Below are 21310 nucleotides of genomic sequence, written 5' to 3'. Positions count from 1 at the left end.
GTGGCTTTCGATGACCCCTGCGGTATTATATTTGAGAAGCCTTAGCGTTTAGTCAGATAACCAGTTATCAGGAGGAATGGTGTGGTGAAGAATGAAGGCCATCAGCGTTGCCAAAGTGAGAAACCTCAGTGACGTAAGCGGGTCGAGAAAGTAACAGTGTTGCAGTGCTGCTGCCAGTCAGTCACATCTCCTCTGAGGATTGAAGACGGTGGCTGGGAAGTATCCCACATGAGGACAAAGGAGAGGATATCAGAGAGAAACTATGCTCTGTGGACAGGACTGGGGAACAGTGTCTCTGCATGGAATTGTCACACCACAGGGCAATATTTCAGAAGTAGAGCTCTTACGAGCAGTCTGAAGTTGGATGTATTCTGCAACTAATCCAATAGCATAGTATACAATGAAGCCACGGCAGGCTAGAGTAGATGAGTGGGCTGATGTGTATGCAGGTATTCTCACCACGTCCACTGTGCTGAACACATGGCAGTAGTGGTGGTTGGTCTGCAGGTCCTTGGTGATGTAGGCAAACGTGCACAGATCCTCTGGGTCCTGGGCCGCGCACGAGATGTTCCGGATTTCATGTTCTGCAATGATGTTCTGTATTTGGAGGAGGAACCAAGATTAATGTGGAGTCACAGCGGCAATAACACCAACCACTTTCACATCTCCATCATAGGAAAAAATGGTTAATATGACCAATATGAACTAAAAGTTCAACCCCTCGACCTACTGCCCTATTAAAGGACTATCTGTCATGTCTATGACTCACTTAATAGACAGGGGTGAAATTTAGTAGGAGGGAGAGGGTTGGGCTGGATCAATGTGACAGGTGTGGTGTGATACTGGGCTGCTTCCTCTGGTGTCTAGCCTCTATGGCTGGGGTGTGTGTATGAGAGAGACTAATCTGTCTAGTTGTCAGATATCGCTGTATGGATCAGGCCTAAGGTGAAAAGGGGGCACCCCGCCAACCAACCTTATTGGCCGCATCAATGAACTTCACCCCTTTATAGGTGATGGAGAGGACGATAGTGGGGACCTTCTTCATCTGCTCTGTTGACCTCTGAGCGACAGAGATGTATAGCATGAAAAGGAGAACATTAGCTTGGGTTCCTGTAATCAGGAAAGCACAGGTCCCAATAAAAGAGCAACAGCAGGTACAATGAATAAAATTTAAGACAATACAAGTTGCAACAAAGGGGAGAAAAATCAACAGATATAAGCTGAAATGTTAGATAACAGTCTCTCTGGAGAAACAGAGGCTAGACCTACCCTCATTTTGGCACAGGCATCCTGGGTGGACTCGGTCCCCCGTAGCTCCTTGATGAGCATAGATCCCAGGTACTGGAGAGAGGAGAGCAGGACATTAATATAGTAGTACAGAGAGTGGGAGACCATCTGTATTAAAGAAAGCCCTTAGTGAGTTACAACAGGAAGAGAGCCCTTAGTGAGTTACAACAGGAAGAAAGCCCTTAGTGAGTTACAACACGAAGAGAGCACTTAGTGAGTTACAACACGAAGAGAGCCCTTAGTGAGTTACAACAGGAAGAGAGCCCTTAGTGAGTTACAACAGGAAGAGAGCCCTTCGTGAGTTACAACAGGAAGAGAGCCCTTAGTGAGTTACAACAGGAAGAGAGCCCTTAGTGAGTTACAACAGGAAGAGAGCCCTTAGTGAGTTACAACAGGAAGAGAGCCCTTACATTGGCTTCATATCCACAGGATTCAAAGATGAGCTTCTCAGGCTGGTGGTGCCAGTTCTGTACAGGGGTGTAGGGTGCTGCCATGCTGGGGGGTCGCAGGGTCAGACGAGGCTCACGATGCCGCTCCTCATACCTCTCATGTGATCGGTGTCGTTCACTGCGGGAACGGTGGGGGGCCACATCGTATTCGGTGTTGGGCCCCTTCCTCCCCCCAGGCTCCCCCAGGGGCAGGATGGGGTCCATGGAGCGGCCCGTATAGGAGTCCATGTGACTGATGGGAGAGGAGGTCTGGGATACCAGGTCCTGACACCTGATCTGGGACAGGCGGGGGGGCTTGACAGGAGGTTCCTCATAAGGCTGCTCTGCCAGCGAGGCGATGATCCGTTTCCTGTGTCCCAGCAGGGAGATCTTCAGCACCTGGAGAGACACAAGTAAACACAACCATAGAGCATTTAGCACATATTAACTATTAAATTAAATGGCTACTTCGAAATGTTCTCGCTCAAACTACATTTCAGAGAGGCACACTCACGTTGACAATCTCCAGTTCCCACAGGTTCTTGACACAGTCGAGACTACGGTATCCGCTGGACAGGAAGCTGTCTTGGTACTCCTGCAGGCCCAGGAGGTCCAGCCAGGAGGACAGAGAGCTGCTGCCGTCACAGCCCAGGGCCTTCACCTGCAGGGGGAGGCTCACAGTCACACAATGACCCCACACAGTCAGGGCCAGTCACACTAACTAGTAGAGCTACAATGCTGCAAGGGGGCCATGGGGGAACCTTAGGTAGGGATCGAGCTGCATGCAGGATCTTCCTCCGATGTCCTGGGTCTGTGATGCCTATCTCCCTCAGGTCCTGCTCCTCCATCACATTACTACCCTGTAACAGAGAGAGAGGAAGTTCAGGTTAGAATGACATACATCACAATGATCCTATCGACATGGTCTCAATGTCGCCAGGCTTAGCTGCAGACAAGGAATTTGATAACACAATGATTAATTCAATGGAGGTAGTGGTTTTCTCCATATAATCAGTGGAAATCTAACGCATCATTTTAGTGTTGGAGGGCTTTTAGGTTAAATCTAACACAATAAAACGGGACTAAGACAAAGACCCAACATATGGGTGGTTATTGATCTACCTGCCCAGAAGCTGTCATTGAGGAAAGAAGGGGTCAATTCCTCTGGGGTGTCAAGAACTTTGACCCTCCTCTCCCATAGAGTTCACATACTGTACAGTAATAAACGTCAATACATTAAATGAAATGTAATTTAAGTGTATGGGGGAGGGAGGGAGACAGGCACTAGAAAGGGGTGAGGGGGGGGGGGGGGCAATACCATCTACAGTCCCACACAATACCATCTCCAAGGCTGGCACAGCCAGGCAGGAGCAACGGATCGCTAATCAATGGATCAATCAGGGAATGGCAGGACAGTAGGGTGAAGGGGACTGAAAGGAGCCTCCCTACACCGAGTGCCATTGATCGGGGTCACTCGATGGGTCCATCATCCATTGGTCTGAAGAGGAATCATTTGCCATTACTCAAATGACCAATTAGCTAGGTGAGGTACTGTACGCACTGTGCATTAAGTTGCTCAAAATCTGCTACTGTACGAGCATCAACTTGGGAGGTGACACACACTTAGGATCATCTGCAGTGTTGTGTATGAGCCCTGTGTTAATCCCACCATGAGAGCAGAGTCAGGGGGATGGAAAGATGGAGGGATGGAGAGGGGAGGGAAATTGGGAGATGGATAGGAGGGAGGGGTCATCAGTGTGTGTGCCTATGGCACAGTGGAATCTACACAGGGGTGAAATTAGTCATTAAGACAAAAGGCTGCTGAGTGGACTGCTGTTCCCTGTGGCTCAGCCATGGCAGAGAGGCAGGCACCTAGGGAGTGACTGTGTGCATATAACTGTGTGCGTGTGCACTTTCTTTTGGCTCTACTGTATTAACCTGAGCGTGTGTAAAGATCATGACTCAGGTATTATCCACTCTGTTAGGATTATGTATGTGTTAATGGGAGATAGGCAAATGGGAAAACAAGGGGAAAACAAGGGGAGAGAGGGAGAGAGAGAAGATGGAGGGAGAGAGAGAGAGAAGAAAAGAGAGGGAGAGAAAGAGAGAGAGAGGAGAAAAGAGAGGGCGAGAAAGAGTGAGGGAAAGAATGATAGAGAGAGGGAGAGAAAGAGAGAGATGAGCCATAAGGGAGAGGCCATCAAATTATTATTATTATTTTTTTTATCAGGGACAAAGAAAAATGTTTCCTTTATTCATCTAATAACTCATAGTGGAATGACGGCTCGAAGCACACCTACACTCAGACCTGAACTGATCAATTCATTAATCTCTCTCCAGCTGATGATGAAGTGGAATGAAGCGAGAGCAGAGCTGCCCACACCATCTAGATGTGGAGTGTTTAGAGTACACCGCTGATGCTGTGTTTGGCATGCTAAAGGAGGAGCAGCTACCGTTCACATCAGCACCAGGATTCAATAACGTTACGCAACACAGGTGCAGTATACCAAAGACTTCTATGGAACACGTACTGCCACAGATTGGTATACTGCTAATGCTGGGCCAGGGAGTCAGTGAGTGGCAAAATGCTCCAAGCCAATGGTAAATAATACATATCAGTTTATTTTCAAATGAGGCCATATGAGGATCCAAAATGTAAAGGGGGAGTTATTCAACTGAGTGATAGCATAATGTTGTTCTCAATAGATGGGTTGGTTGTTAGCCTACATTTGCACAATGAGCACTTGTTGTTTCTCAAATACATTGTTATAGACGGCTCTAAAGAACCTACACTGGACTTGGTGCAAACTGGAAAATGCATATCCTGGTTCCGCATTTATTGTAGCTGGTGACTTTAATAAAGGAAATCTGAAGAAAACACTAGCGAAGTTTTAACACATTGCCTGCGCCACTCGCGCTTCAAAAACTCTACCATTGCTACTCTCCGTTCCAGGATGGTTACAAGGCCCCTCCCTGCCCTCCCTTCTTTTGGCAAATCAGATCACACCTCCATCCTGCTCCTCCCTTCCTATAGGCAGAAACCAAAACAGGAAGTACCCGTGGTAAGGACTATTCAATGCTGGTCTGACCAATCGGACATTGTGTGTTTGCAGTGTTATTGTCAGACACTGATGGGGTCAGAGGCTGCCATACATGTCGATACAGAGCTGATTTCTAGGACTAACACAGTAACACACAATCCCTCATCCCTGGCTGACTGCATTTCTCTGATCCTGACACACATACTGTACTAAAACCGCTCTGACAACTCCCCACATCTACCCCAGTTACCACGGAGACTAGAGGAGTGCCCTTGCCTCAATGACAAAGGAACCTTGAAGGGGATTATCCAATTCCTAATAAAAGGCAATTAAGTGGATGAAATTCTCCAACTGCCTGATATGAGACAAAATCCAACATTCACCTCCACCTTCCCCTGTATAAGGCTTATTCTAATCCCTTCATCCATGGCCTCAAACTGCAGGAGAACTTGTGACCAAGAGTCTCAGACTCAAATGACTAGGAACTCTACGGGGTAATCTCGTTAAAGCCCTTTGACTAATGTTTTCTCTTTGCAGGTTATAGTAAGAATACATTACTGTCTGCAGCATAGGGGACTGAACCATTAACTGCATGTGTATGTTGTGGTGTACCTGTGTCCATCCATTGGTATGCATAGTATGTGCAATGTACAGTATGTTTAATGCACAGTAAAGTAGCATGTGAGTGGGCGTGGGTGTTTATAAATCAGTAACCTGTACATCAAATGGAAGCTAAACAGCCCGTTTTGCTATTGATAAGCTTCAGTGAATGGGGAAATTAGATAGAATGCCAGAGGAATCTAAAAATGGTGGATAAAATGGTGATAAAGGACATCTTAGATTACACCACCAGTGAACAGAACTCAATTCAACAATTGAAAAGTCCTCGAAAAGTTATAAAACTCCTAAAGATTTACCTCGCTTTTTAACTATACAGAGACTTGAAGGACCATTTGTGCAAGAATCTACACTATTCTACCCCAATTACACAATGCCTTGTTCAAAAACAGTCCTTGCTAACCTCTGTTACAACATATAATGTACCTAATGGATCAAACTGTTGTTTTTCTGTCATAGTTTGTCCTCCGTTACATACATCTCAGTAAAGCTCTGCTCCCTCTGCTCTCCCTTGCACTTCATTAGAATTCTGCTTTCTCTCTGCTTGGATTGTTCTGCCTAGCGTTACACCTGAGGGGCATGACTGCTCCAGACTAATTGTTCACTCTCAGAAGCAGGGTCATGAGCTTGGGGGACTGAGACAGTTAGCCTGGCTATGGACTAGCCCACCTACAGTATGTTATGCCAACTAAATAATCAAATGACTGGAGGGGCATCAAAGGTGTTGTGTTTGTGTGGGGGTATGTATGCAGATTGTTAAAATGTCCATTCGTTTTGACAAATGGACGTCAACAAAATAACTTACAACTTTGAGCTAGTCCTTTTTAGAATGTCTAAATGCACACAATAACAATGTAAAAATCCCGTAGGCCCTTCCTCCGCTCTCCTTGAGTTGATTAGGCATGGCAGTTAGTCTGTCCTGCCATTATCATATTACCATTACCTAGTCATCAGAGGTTGCAGTGTGTTCCTTACGTGACTGATTTGTGCCTAGAGAACGAACAAACAGAAGAGATGAAGAGAGAGAGGGAGACTGGACTGTGAGGATCACTCAGGCTGGCGTATTCACAGAGGAAGACTGTTTGGCTGGCTGGCTGGCTGGCTGGCTGCGCCACTCCTCTGATGTTGGTCATTGCCATCATTGTGATGTTTGATTACAAGCTGAGCAGCAGTCTAAGTCTCTTCCCTGGGTAATCATTACCGCTACTGTGTATGCCTGCGACTCCTCTGCTGACCTCAGAGACTTCAAGGATATTCATTCCTTTTGACTGCAATGATGAACACGCGCTCTACTGCTGTGAAGGCTCACCAACAGAGCGGGAGCCTCGAAAAAGATTGAGACGTTGTGAACGCCAACTCAGTGTTGTTTCCCTCACAGTAGCGCCTGCCACTAGTAAAATGCACGTTGAGTTAGACTAGTAATTTATGTACAAAGAGGAAGTGTCGTTTTTTGCGACAGGCATTACCAGTTTAACTGTCAGCATACAGAGTAGAGAGAGTCTTAGAAGGGATGCTTGCCTCTTCCACTCATTCCCTCTGGGTCAATAGAGAAACGTATCTCATTCATTTTATAAAGGGCTTCTCCTTCGCTTGTGTCCGACAACACAATACAATCACTGTTATCGTATTGATTTGGTGGTGGGCGCGGCCAAGGAGAGATCACAGTACTTTGCCTGCTGGAATAAATTGAGTTGAATTAGGAACTGTCAAGGCTGCTCTGTAGACCACACATCACAACACTCCAACACTGACTCACCCCATAACCAAGGGTAAAAGCTTCAGATGGCGATGATCTTTTCTACATTTATTTTTGTGCAGTCAGTATGATTTGAAGGGGGGGAAAATTGTCATTTCATTTTCTGACAGCACATACGTTGAGTAGCTGAACCTAAAATCTGAGTTGTTGAACAGCTGGCAAAGTAGTCTTCGCAACTTCACTCCATTAGGCATCTTAAGACTGACATTTTTGGAGTGTGTGATGTTTGTGTACCGTACTGGCCCGACATGTGGCGCTCAGTGCTGGTAAGGTTTATTAATGAGAGGGGTGTATGAGGTGCTTATGTGCAGCTATCACAACCTACTGCTAATGGGCCAGAAGTCCAGGGATACATGTAAATACATGTATCTGCCTGATAAGTACAGTTTTCATTACTTCTGGTGAAGAATATCAACTTCCTTCCAAATGAGGTGAAAATTACAGGCCCAGTACAGCTGGCAAGAGCAGACAAACATACACACATTGTTTCCCAGACAGAGACCCAAAGAAGACCTTGGAATACACACAAAGACACACCCTCTCGATGCCTCCCTGATTATTTGTGCACATCAGATATCCATAGTGCATAGGGAGAGATGTAGAGTCACTGGTGCTTAGCATGCATGAAATGGTACTTGTTGTAGAGCCAATACAGCCGCACCGCCGAGCAAATATATTACATTTGTTTATATGGGTCTCAAGCTTGAAATGCTTGATTGATTACAAACCAATCCACCCACATCTGAGAGAGTCCAGCGGGTGGGAGCACTTTGGAAAGTAACAACAAGGAACTTCTGATTTGGAGGCACACATTGAGAACCCTTAAAACGGTCACCATTTACTGAAATAGCTGACAAGAAGAAATGTTACAAAATGGTTACTGCTTTTGTCCAAATCCCTCCTACAGAATGGAGCAAAGCAGGTGGTCTGAGCCCAAGAAAATAGATAGGAAATTGTCAGTGCCGAGAATTGCCAGAAAGAGGAGGAATAAAATGAGGGGATAAGGTAGGAGTGAGGAAGGCAGGGAGGGAGAGAAGAGGAGACCGACAGAGCTTCAAGTCAGAGAATATAACACAGGTTTTGATGTCATGAGAGGGTGGGATGGAGAGAAAAGTTGACTAATCTTAGCCCAAAACCTGTCACCCCTTCCCAACACCACATCCTTCCCCCAAGCTCCAGAGTCTGTGCAGAGACCCAGAGAAATACACCAATCAGGTGGTGTGAGAGAGCAGCCCTCTAAAAATCACACTGGAGAATGTTGTGCAATTTGCCTGCCTATGCTGAATATGCTCCCATGATGCAACAGTTCATTAAAGATAATCATAGCAGGTGCATGGTAATGTAGTGTATCCACTCTGACACAGCTGCTCCATTCAGCCATCAAACCAAAGTGCCAATATAGACAAGGCCAAGGCTGGGAATCATAAACCCAGGCCAAATGGCACATGGTCAGGCTGTTGCCTCTGAGGTTGTGGTTAAGCCACGGGTGAATTTGATCCACTCTTGTGTGACTAGATCAGAGACAAAGAAAAACCACTGAGGGAGGATAAAAATGAACAGGAAATACAACGAGAGAGAACAAGGGAAGGCAGTCTTTTCCGTCGACCCACTCCGGCTACAATTTATGACCGTCCCTCACGTAAATCACTGTAACCACAGCAGACAATCAACACTTCCCATTGACCTTTACTGTCTGGAGAAGAGAGTAAAGACATTGGAACCAGAAAGTGCTGTGACTGCATCCCTTCACCCACACTCTGCTAAAAACGGTAGGTAATGCATCATGTCCCCTCTACGTAGGGAAGGACACATTCAGCACCTGTGATTGTAGATATTTTAAGGGGGAAGCACAGACACACACACACCACACTCATCTGAGAGTGAAATGAATGTTTCAGGGAGGTGTGTGTGAGTGTGTGTACATGTTTTCCTACCTTATCAGGACCACAATGTTCTGACAAATCACCAGAATGTCTGGACAAGGTAGGAAAACAAGAACAAGTCTGGACATTTTTCCATGTGCCCAAATTTGTTCAAATGCTATTTTAGACTTACGGGTTAGGTTTAAGGTTCGGTTCATGGGTTAGGGGATATAGGAATTTAAACGGGAATCCATTTGACTCCCCCCAAAAAATCCTGAAAATTCACAAAAACAAAGCTGTGTGTGTGTAGGTACAGCGGTAAGCCTTGGTGAGATGGGACAACACTGCCCACTAATTTACACCTTGCATCCCACTCCCCTGCCAGGCCAGCTGGGACCTCCATCCTCCCCTGCATCAATACTCCCCTGCTACAAACCAAACAGGGCTGGAAAACAACAACGCAGCACATTGGGGGCTGGATAAACCGCCGTCGGCCCGGCAACACCAGCCCGACGGTTATTGAGATAGTTATATTACGGTGAGGCAGCAGCTGGTACACGGGCAGCCAATTGATTGCGAGTGAACGAATTTGAGACCGTGCCGGGAATTGGCTGAGCAGCTGTAAGGTGAGAGTGTGGTAGGAGGTAAATGGTGATCCCAACAGCAATAATGACATCAAACACATAACTGCTGACAGCAGGGTGATAACACTGGTCATGTAAAACCTGGGCATAGGCTGAATAGGTTTGGTGTGCACTGTGCAGCTTTCTGTTCCGTTAACACAGAGCCTAGTTAGCTCTTCCCCCCCCCCCCCCGAGCCTGACTGCTCCAGCTGCTGCGCCGTGACATGTTCTTGACTGCGGCTCTTTCTTTTTATCGTGGCAGAGTCCTTGAAAATATTTGACAGTAATTTATTCAAGGCATTCGTGACTGACTGTCAGCGTGTGCGTTTGATAGAAAGGGAGCCTAGGGAGTTCACTGGTCTTTTCATCTTTAAAGGCTTTGGTTTAATTGCGTTTACAGAGGTATTTAGAGCCGCTGGCCCAGTAAACAGGAACATCACATTATTGGGATGTGATGCCAATGCCCTCTGTCACCACCAGTCGGGTGAACATCATCTAATCAGACAGCCACTTAGTGGAGGGGCCCCAATACATCTAATCAACATCCAGCCTGTTCCAGGCATCAAACCAACCAACTGGTACAGTCCTGTCAGGAGGGCTAAAGGCCTACCTTTCTGAGATGAACGTTGTTGATGTCATCGGAGCAGGTTATTTAATGTACAGTATGAACTGTAGTAAATTCTCCAACAAGGCAAATTGGATGGAATGTTTGCGACATAAACAAACACCATTTTTCAAATATTTTAAAGGAAAAGCTTCATCATCATGCAATTCAGGCATAACCTTTGTGATTGAACAAAAGGCAATATTTCAAAAAGCTTGTATGTGAATGACATATCTGAAAAAGACATCACACAGGGAAGGACAGGACACCTTGAGGACCTGGGTCTTAATGCAGAGAGGAGAATCACAAAGGTGTGATTGAATGAAAGGAGGAGGCAGGAATCTCAGGGGGGTTTAAGTAAATTGGAATTTACAGGGAAAGCTAATGGGATCTGCTAAGGCTAACGGATGGCTGCAACGATATTTGATTAATACCCACTGAAGGAGGAGAAGGAGAAGACTGATTCCCTGACTTTGAAAGTAGGTAGGCAGGTAGAACAAAATAAAATGAGAGAGAGAGAGAGAGAGAGAGAGAGAGAGAGAGAGAGAGAGAGAGAGAGAGAGAGAGAGAGAGAGAGAGAGAGATAGAGAGAGAGAGAAGGGATGTGTACTAGTCACTCACCATGTAGTGCAGGTCGTCGAAGCCGTTGAGCAGCAGCTTGCTCTCGTACTGCGGCAGCCCCACGTGCTCCAGCCAGTCTCCCACGGGCTGGTCCAGCAGCCGACCAGCTGCCCCACCTGCAGACAGAGGGAAGCGCTTGAGCAGGGAAAAGCCGTTGAGCCGGTAGCAGCGGCACTCTGACGACGACACATGGCACTGCCACATCATCCTGGGCCAGCAGAGCCGAGCGCACCAGCACCATGAGGGCAGGGGAGACAGCTTGGCGATGGCACCACAGTGGGCATGCGTCGGCTCCCGCACAGCAGCGGGGGCCAAACCAATGACTTAGGATCGGGTTTAATAACAAACCCCTGGGTCTCAGGAGCTTAGTTGGGTGTCGAGGGGGTTTGGGGTCCCCTCTGCTGGTTAACAGTATGAGTCCTGTGTCCAGACTGCTGCGTTCACCAGCTCAAACCCACTCAAAAACAGGTGTAGATTGAACAGAGTCGAGAACAGCCACACATGTAACATTGTTCTGCTTAGAAAGACAACCATAGACAAAATGCTCCATATCCACAAAACAAATTGCATTAATACTCCAAGATGAGTTCTCTTAAAACAGGAAACAGGCTATTCTGTCTAAAGTTGCAAGCATGCAGATTCATCTTCCTGCTAATTTGCTCTAGTTGTTAATGACGGAGAGCGTCTCTGAAAGGAGAGAGAAGCGTATCAGAAGTTAGGCGATTCGTTCCGGCCCAGTGAGAAGTTCTTTAGTACTGAGATGGGTGATTAAAACAGTGCATCCTATGGCTCATCCCTGTTTCTCCCCACTCCTCCTCACAGTCAGCAGGTCATACACACACGGTCACGCACAAGGCGGGAATCTCCCACCTGGATCACATGACGTGTGAATCAGGAAACCCAGCGTGGCAGAGAGGAGCGACAGGTACTAACAGAAAACCAGAGAATGACGATAATGAGCTTGAGATGACTATGATAAATCAAATCAGGTGTACCAGCTATGCTTGGTATTAACTCAAGGCCTCCTTGTGGCTCCTGAAACAGGGAAAACACTATGCTGTGATGAGCAAAGGTTGAGCTGGTGCTTTGACTCTGGACCTGTGAACAATTTACATCTAATACATGAACTAGTTCATTCTGATAAAAGCTCAACTCAATGCATGAACCTTTGCGTTAATCCTAATCATTTAGAATGCTACGGTCAGAAGCTTTCGTGACTTGTGATCCACATGACTAATTTAAGGCAAAGCTGAATATTAAAACATCCCAGCTAAAATAATCTGTCCCCAGTGCAGCCATCTGCCATCGCCTCTTACACAGTTTGTCTAGTATCATTCAAATTAATTGCAAATCATTTAAATATTTAAATAGGAGCACTTGAGATGCAATGCTTTTTCTGTGCCTCAATGAGGCAATAAGATATATCAAACTCCTCAATACAAAGACATCAAATCCTAACACAGACTAATACAAAAACAATCTATATAACAATCAATATGGTTTGGGACCCTATTTAAACACAATGACTTGCCAGAGTCCACACAGAGTTCTGCACCTGTCCTTCCACACAGCACACAAACAAACAGACTTCAGTTTTTTCCGCAGCCAGCACACTTCCAAGTAGGAACAAATCTAGCAAGTCTCCAGAGTCTTATACTTCACCCGGCTTTTAAACCCGTTTCAAGTCTCCAGGCTACACTGCTCTTCAGGCACACAGTGTCATTCACCAGCTCCCTCCTTTAAAACAGCAGCTCCTTGTGTTAAAACGCCAATACACCACACAAGGTGTTCAGGCAAACGAACGGTCCACACACAATCCTAGAGATGCTCGGGGTGGCGTCCTTCCATTGTCCTGACTGTTCACTGTACTTCTGCCTGCGATTCCTCTCCTCTCCCTCACGCTTTCTTTTGCTCGCTCTCACTCCCCGCCTCACTCGCGCTTCCCCATTACTCCCTCCCTTCTCTCCCACCCTTTCCCTCTGATACACTGCAGGGCTGCTGTTCATGGTCTGTGAGCTGCTGCCATTCCAAGCACCTACATCGACCCCTGTTCCTCACTACATCCACTGTTGCTCCCTGCTCTTCTGATCTCAATCCTTTTCTTTTGTTTTCATACTCTGGAAACCTCTCCATCTGTCCTTGCTAAGAAACTCATCAGCTAGCAGGAAATGAAGGACAAGGGCGCTGGGACCGGTATTACAGGGACCAGCAACAGGGAACTTCACAGCACCCCCTGCTAGTTACCACCACCACTGTGAAGAAGGAGGAACACACAGGGCTCGATCAGAGGAGAGAGAGAACAACAGAGCATAAAAAAGAGCCTTTCTCAAATAAGTATTTCCTGCTGCAGGTCCCATGATGATCTCCTGACAGCAGTGGCCAGGCTTCTTGTGTCTCTCTGTGTTTCATAATGTTCCTTCAATTCGTAAGAGGCTGAATGTATCTCACCGGAGAAAGCATTCGAGCGAGCAAGACGGAGCCCCTCTGCCTCTGTAGCCCAAGCCCATCTATCTGATGCTGTCTGGTCACATTGTTGCCGCCCATAACATTGAATGCAAGGGAAGCCAGCAAGCATTTGGCCTCCCTTGATATTGTTTTTAATTAAATAATAGCCAATCAACATTGAGTTAAACTGAGTGAGCGCAACTGTGAATGGTCCTGGTGCACCAACAACAACAAAAGTGTTGAAAAATTGTTGCATCTTGTTGTCCTCTGGTGGCTAGCTACCTAGCTAAAATCAATTTTCAAAATTAGCCATGGATGGAGATTTGGATTTGGACTTGTGGTTTTACTTTATTCTCCATACTGGCCAACCATAAATTCATACATTGTCACCTGGCCTGAGAGGATGGAAGTTCAATATGTAGTTAGATGTAGAAGGTTAATGTTAACTAGCTGGCCTGGAACATTGTTGCCCATGAAAGGAAGTTTAGCTAGCGAGCAAGCATTTTAGCCATGTAGCCTAGGACAACAAAAACTAAAAGTGTGTACTGTATGAGAGTCATAGACCGTTTCGTCAACATGAAAGAGAGGAGGATGTCATTGGCGTTTCTCTACAAGTAGGGTGAGTCACATTTATATTTTAGAGTACATGCACACACATCACACAAATCAGTACCATGGACAGTCACATATTCACTAACTTTGATTGGACTAAATAGTTTTTGGTATCTTTTCGTTTTCACTGTATTAAACTAAGCATAGGTGATTTGATGATGTTGAAATAAATTAAAATATGGTTCTAAATCAATGGTTGTTTAGTAAACAGGACTCCCGAGTGGCGCAGCGGTCTAAGGCACTGCATCTCAGTGCAAGAGGCATCACTACAGTCCCTGGTTCGAATCCAGGCTGTATCACATCCGGCCGTTATTGGGAGTCCCGTAGGGTGGCGCACAATTGGCCCAGCGTCGTCCGGGTTTGGCCGGTGTAGGCCGTCATTGTAAATAAGAATTTGTTCTTAACTGGCTTGAATTGTTAAATAAAAGGCTCAATATTATTATTATTAAATAGTCCAAAAATGTCAGAAACATTTACTTACATGACCTACAGCATGATCAAGCAACTGTTTGTTACATTTCAAATGCTTTGAATTTATGAGGGATCCCTATTAGCCAAGGCAACAGCAACTCTTCCTGGGGTCCAAACACATTAAGGCACTTACAGCACACATAAAACAAAAGATAAAACAGTACATTATAAAACATTATTACACCACTACACCATTATTACATCATCTATAATACAAAATGTGTGTGCGTATGTGTGTCTTTTTCTGTGTGTGTCTCCTCAGTTTCTGCGGTTTCATAATATATATATATATATATATATATATATATATATATATATATATATATATATATATATATATATATATATATATATATATATATATATATATATATATATATATATATATATATATATATATATATATATAAAAATCTGATTCTACTGCTTGCATCAGTTACCTGATGTTGAATAGAGTTCCATGTAGTCATGGCTCTAGTACTGTGCGGCAGGTAGCCTAGTGGTTAGAGTGTTGGGCCAGTAACTGAAAGGTTGCTGGATCGAATCCCCAAGCTGACAAGGTACAAATCTATTGTTCTGCCCCTGAGCAAGGCAGCTAACCCACTGTTCCCCTGTAGGTTGTCATTTTAATAAGAATTATTATTATTGAAACATGCTCAATTTGGTTTAAATAATGCAAAAACACAGTGTCGGAGAAGTAAAAGTGCAATATGTGCCATGTAAAAAAGCTAAGCTATGCTCAGAACAGATGAAAGCTGGTGGTTCAATATTCCCAGTTCTTCAATATTCCCAGTAAAGAAATATTAGGTTGCAGCTATTATAGGAATTATGACGCGTCGACTATTTCTCTCTATACCATTTGTAATAGGCAGTCTAATAGGCAGTTTAGTATTGCCAGCCTAATCTCAGGGGTTGATAGGCTTGAAGTCATAAACAGCACTGTGATCAAGCATTGCTAAGAGCTGCTGGCAAACGCAGTATAGTTTGAATAAATGCTTACGAGCCTGCAGCTGCCTACCGTCGCTCAGTCAGACTTCTCTATCAAATATCAAATCATAGACTTAATTATAATATAATAAACACAGAAATACGAGCCTTTGGTCATTAATATGGTCAAATCCAGAAACTATCATTCCGAAAACAAAACGTTTATTCTTTCAGTGAAATACGGAACCGTTCCGTATTTTATCGAACTGTTGGCAACCCCAAGTCTAAATATTGCTGTTACATTGCACAACCTTCAATGTTATGTCATAATTATGTAAAATTCTGGCAAATTAGTTTGCAACGAGCCAGGCGGCCCAAACTGTTGCAAATACCCTGACTCTGCGTGCAATGAACGCAAGAGAAGTGACACAATTTCCCTAGTAATATTGCCTGCGAACATTAATTTATTTTAACTAAATATGCAGGTTTAAAAATATATACTTCTGTGTATTGATTTTAAGAAAGGCATTGATGCTTATGGTTAGGTACATTCGTGCAACAATTGTGCTTTTTGTTGCAAATGCGCCTTTGTTAAATCATCACCCGTTTGGCGAAGTAGGCTGTGATTCGATGATAAATTAACAGGCACCGCATTGATTATATGCAACGCAGGACGTCCAAAAATGCCGATTACCGATTGTTATGCAAACTTGAAATCTGCCCTAATTAATCGGCCATGCCAGTCGCGTGTACATTTAAGGGCCAGCCGTGCTGCCCTGTTCTGAGCCAACTGTAATTTTCCTAAATCCCTCTTTGTGGCACCTGACCACACGACTGAACAGTAGTCCAGGTGTGACAAAACTAGAGCCTGTAGGACCTGCCTTGTTGACTGTGTTCTTAAATTATTTTATTATGGACAGACTTCTCCCCATCTCAGCTACTGTTGTATCAATATGTTTTGACCATGACAGGGTCACTCCAAGCAGTTTAGTCACCTCAACTTGCTCAATTTCAACATTATTCATTACAATATTTAGTGGAGGTTTAGGGTTTAATACAATGTTTTTGAAATGTTTAGGACTAACTTATTCCTTACCACCCATTCTGAAACTAACTGCAGCTCTTTGTTAAGTGTTGCAGTCATTTCAGTCACTGTAGTAGCTGACGTGTATAGTGTTGTCATCCGCATACATAGACACACTGGCTTCACTCAATGCCAGTGGCATGTCGCTAGTAAAGATTGAAGAAAGTAAGTAGACTAGACAGCCTCCCTGGGGAATTCCTGATTCTACCTGGATTATGTGGACTTCACTAGACAGATGTTGCTCTCAGTTTTTGTGATGAAACAAAGGTGTAGTTTAATGTATTCTGCAACTGTGTCTTCTTATTGTTTCAGATTATATATACAGTGCCGTGCGAAAGTATTCGGCCCCCTTGAACTTTGCGACCTTTTGCCGCATTTCAGGCTTCAAACATAAAGATATAAAACTGTATTTTTTTGTGTGAAGAATCAACAACAAGTGGGACACAATCATGAAGTGGAACGACATTTATTGGATATTTCAAACTTTTTTAACAAATCAAAAACTGAAAAATTGGGCGTGCAAAATTATTCAGCCCCCTTAAGTTAATACTTTGTAGCGCCACCTTTTGCTGCGATTACAGCTGTAAGTCGCTTGGGGTATGTCTCTATCAGTTTTGCACATCGAGAGACTGACATTTTTTCCCATTCCTCCTTGCAAAACAGCTCGAGCTCAGTGAGGATGGATGGAGAGCATTTGTGAACAGCAGTTTTCAGTTCTTTCCACAGATTCTCGATTGGATTCAGGTCTGGACTTTGACTTGGCCATTCTAACACCTGGATATGTTTATTTTTGAACCATTCCATTGTAGATTTTGCTTTATGTTTTGGATCATTGTCTTGTTGGAAGACAAATCTCCGTTCCAGTCTCAGGTCTTTTGCAGACTCCATCAGGTTTTCTTCCAGAATGGTCCTGTATTTGGCTCCATCCATCTTCCCATCAATTTTAACCATCTTCCCTGTCCCTGCTGAAGAAAGGCAGGCCCAAACCATGATGCTGCCACCACCATGTTTGACAGTGGGGATGGTGTGTTCAGGGTGATGAGCTGTGTTGCTTTTACGCCAAACATAACGTTTTGCATTGTTGCCAAAAAGTTCAATTTTGGTTTCATCTGACCAGAGCACCTTCTTCCACATGTTTGGTGTGTCTCCCAGGTGGCTTGTGGCAAACTTTAAACGACACTTTTTATGGATATCTTTAAGAAATGGCTTTCTTCTTGCCACTCTTCCATAAAGGCCAGATTTGTGCAATATACGACTGATTCTTGTCCTATGGACAGAGTCTCCCACCTCAGCTGTAGATCTCTGCAGTTCATCCAGAGTGATCATGGGCCTCTTGGCTGCATCTCTGATCAGTCTTCTCCTTGTATGAGCTGAAAGTTTAGAGGGACGGCCAGGTCTTGGTAGATTTGCAGTGGTCTGATACTCCTTCCATTTCAATATTATCGCTTGCACAGTGCTCCTTGGGATGTTTAACGCTTGGGAAATCTTTTTGTATCCAAATCCGGCTTTAAACTTCTTCACAACAGTATCTCGGACCTGCCTGGTGTGTTCCTTGTTCTTCATGATGCTCTCTGCGCTTTTGACGGACCTCTGAGACTATCACAGTGCAGGTGCATTTATACGGAGACTTGATTACACACAGGTGGATTGTATTTATCATCATTAGTCATTTAGGTCAACATTGGATCATTCAGAGATCCTCACTGAACTTCTGGAGAGAGTTTGCTGCACTGAAAGTAAAGGGGCTGAATAATTTTGCACCCCCAATTTTTCAGTTTTTGATTTGTTAAAAAAGTTTGAAATATCCAATAAATGTTGTTCCACTTCATGATTGGGTCCCACTTGTTGTTGATTCTTTACAAAAAAAGACAGTTTTATATCTTTATGTTTGAAGCCTGAAATGTGGCAAAAGGTCGCAAAGTTCAAGGGGGCCGAATACTTTCGAAAGGCACTGTATATATCACGGTGGCAAGCTATATGAACTAGCAGGTTATAGAGCAAACAACACAATTCTCACAACACATTGGTTGTAATATGGCTTTTCCCCCCTGGCTTGGCTTCCCCAGTGATTTTACCTCAGCACCGTTACTGTTCATTGAGATAGTGCTGGAGGAGTGGGAGCCATAGAGATAACACCAGTTTCACCTCTATGGTGGGAGCGAAGCAGGTCTAGCTGGTGGTTAAGATGCTGTAGTTGATGTAGACTAATTCAGAGGCAGGTTAACAACCCAAACAACCACATAAGGAGCAGGCCAGGGTAATAACAACAGCTGCAGTGGGCTTGCCTAATTCCTGCAAGTCTGCAAGGGAACATGAGCTCATCCCCTAACATACATGCCTGTTAATATTTTAACAGCTCACTTCAAAGCAGACCACAACAAACAAGCCAAAAACTGCCAGAATGCAATAACGAGATTGCCAACGGTTTTCTTTTTTTTTCTCATTGGAATATAGCCGTTGGCTTAAGAGTCTGGGTTAGGCTAGTTCATCTTCCTTCTGTGACTTTAAGGGAGAAGCATATTGCAGAGAAGAAAATGGGAGGTTGGGGGAGGAGGCTGACAGGGATGGAGGACATGGTTCTGGTTCACTACCACAGTCCCATGGTCCCCGAGTGACCATCCATCAGACCTAAAGGACAGGCCAGCTTCATGCTATAGGAATGCTGCAGACGGTATTGCAGGCTAACATGTGTGGTATACATTATTCACTGCAGTATTCACTGCAATTTACGGTAATACACCTGGTCCCTTCCTAGTTTAGCCATTTTGTCCTACAGCCACAAAGGAAACATGGGCAAAACCAGCAGAAGTGGCGTACCAATCTGGGTCAGAAAAGTGTCTGAATAGACAGCCTTAAACCAAGGCCAGCCACAGTGTGAGCCAAACGGATCCATGTCTTTACAGTAAACCTTCTGCTTAGGCTATGTAGAACACACTGGGAAATGTTGAAGGTCATTTCTGACAATGGTCGATTCAACTCAACTATTGATCTACATTCAAAATAAAGCCATGTCCTTCACTGGAAATAAAGTAATCTCTTGTGACCGACCCACTTGTATAATAGGTCCCTCTTATGTGCTATTCAAAGAGCCAGCTGCCCACCCGGATGGTACCTTTGTGTCTCTGGCTCAGTCATCACTAACATCACTCCATTCATCACTTCCCACACGCTCTCTATACCGCCAGTGTGGCTATCATTATTCAGGCATGTACTGTATCTTTCAATAGCCGGCTCAGTTCCCCGGCTTTAAGCCATTCACATGGATCAAATGACTGGTCTCCAGGGACCATTACAAAGCCCAAATAGTATACACATGAAGTGGTGGTGGTGACTTCCCTAACAGAATGACGACACACACACACACACACACACACACACACACACACACACACACACACACACACACACACACACACACACACACACACACACACACACACACACACACACACACACACACACACACACACACACACACACACACACACACACACACACACACACACACACACACACACACACACACACACACACACACACAAAAATAGGATTCCATGGCGTGAACAACAATGCCAGCACTTTATTATTACACTTTATTAAGACTAATGGATGTGGCTTTGAAGAAAACAGAAAGCTATGAAATGGAACAAACTAAAAAAAATCACGAGGTACTTGTTGAATCATCTGGGTCAAAACAGCCAATTGGGTAATGAAGAGTTGTAAATCTTAAAGCATCAGGGAGGGACACAGGGTTGGATTCACGGATTGTATTACACAAGAGGATCAAATCTAGAGGAGAGAAACTCATTTATTTCTATATACCCACCATCTTTCTAATGTCAAGCTGGACATCAGAAAGATTGGTTTTGGGAGTCTTAACGAGAATGAGTTGTCATGTTTATGTAAAGTATGTAAATGTATGCAAAATACACCCCTTCAAATTAGTTGAGTCGGCTATTTCAGCCACACCCGTTGCTGACAGGTGTATATAATCGAGCACACAGCCATGCAATCTCCATAGACACACATTGTCAGGAGAATGGCCTTACTGAAGAGCTCAGTGACTTTCAACTTGGCACCATCACAGGATGCTACCTTTCCAACAAGTCAGTTTGTCAAATTTCTGCACTGCTAGAGCTACCCTGGTCAATTGTAAGTGATGTTATTGTGAAGTGGAAACATCCAGGAGCAACAACGGCTCAGTCGCTATGTGGTTGGCCACACAAGGACACAAAATGGGAACGCCGAGTGCTGAAGCACGTAGCTCGTGAAAATCGTCTGTCCTCGGTTGCAACACTCACTGGCGAGTTACAAACTGCCTCTGGAAGCAGCATCAGCACAATAACTGTTCGCCGGGATCTTCATGAAATTAGTTTCTATGGCCAAGTGTCGACTGGAGTGGTGTAAAGCTCGCCGCCATTGGACTCTGGAGCAGTGGAAACACGTTCTCTAGAGTGATGAATCAAGCTTCACCATCTGACAGTCCAACGGATGAATCTGGGTTTGGCAGATGCCAGGACAACTGTAAAGTTTGATTGAAGAAGAATAATGGTTTGGGACTATTTTTCTTGATTGGTCCTAGGCCCCTTAGTTCCAGTGAAGGGAAGTCTTAACACTACAGCATACAATGACATTTTAGACGATTCTGTGCTTCGAACTTTGTGGCAATAGTTTGTGGAAGGACCTTTCCTGTTTCAGCATAACAATGCCCCCATGCATAAAGCGAGGTCCATACACAAATGGTTTGTCGAGATCGGTGTGGAAGAACTTGACTGGCCTGCACAGAGCCCTGACCTCAGCCCCATCGAACACCTTTGGGATAAATTGGAGCGCCGACTACGAGCCAGGCCTAATCTCCCAACATCAGTACCCAACCTCACTAATGCTCTTGTGGATGAATGGAAGCAAGTCCACGCAGCAATGTTCCAACA

At 44.6% G+C, this 21310-nt stretch overlaps 1 protein-coding gene across 8 annotated transcripts in view; it reads right to left on the bottom strand.

The window, feature by feature from the left end:
- The window catches only part of LOC139368618 (ankyrin repeat and SAM domain-containing protein 1A-like), a 113093-nt gene that overhangs the window by 8008 nt on the left and 83775 nt on the right, over positions 1–21310 (bottom strand). For all 8 annotated transcript variants that reach the window (XM_071107702.1, XM_071107701.1, XM_071107700.1 and 5 more), the window contains 7 exons: positions 10841–10956; positions 2477–2575; positions 2230–2376; positions 1698–2114; positions 1270–1341; positions 974–1060; positions 460–597 (listed from right to left, as the gene is read on the bottom strand). In XM_071107702.1, the coding sequence (XP_070963803.1) occupies positions 460–597; positions 974–1060; positions 1270–1341; positions 1698–2114; positions 2230–2376; positions 2477–2575; positions 10841–10956 (1076 nt within the window). The remainder of the gene's footprint in view (positions 1–459; positions 598–973; positions 1061–1269; positions 1342–1697; positions 2115–2229; positions 2377–2476; positions 2576–10840; positions 10957–21310) is intronic.

Source organism: Oncorhynchus clarkii, chromosome 16, assembly GCF_045791955.1.
Source record: "Oncorhynchus clarkii lewisi isolate Uvic-CL-2024 chromosome 16, UVic_Ocla_1.0, whole genome shotgun sequence".
In the NCBI taxonomy this organism is placed as follows: Eukaryota; Metazoa; Chordata; class Actinopteri; order Salmoniformes; family Salmonidae; genus Oncorhynchus; species Oncorhynchus clarkii.
Note: the sequence above shows the minus strand (reverse complement) of the source record. Positions and strands in the feature narration are given on the sequence as shown.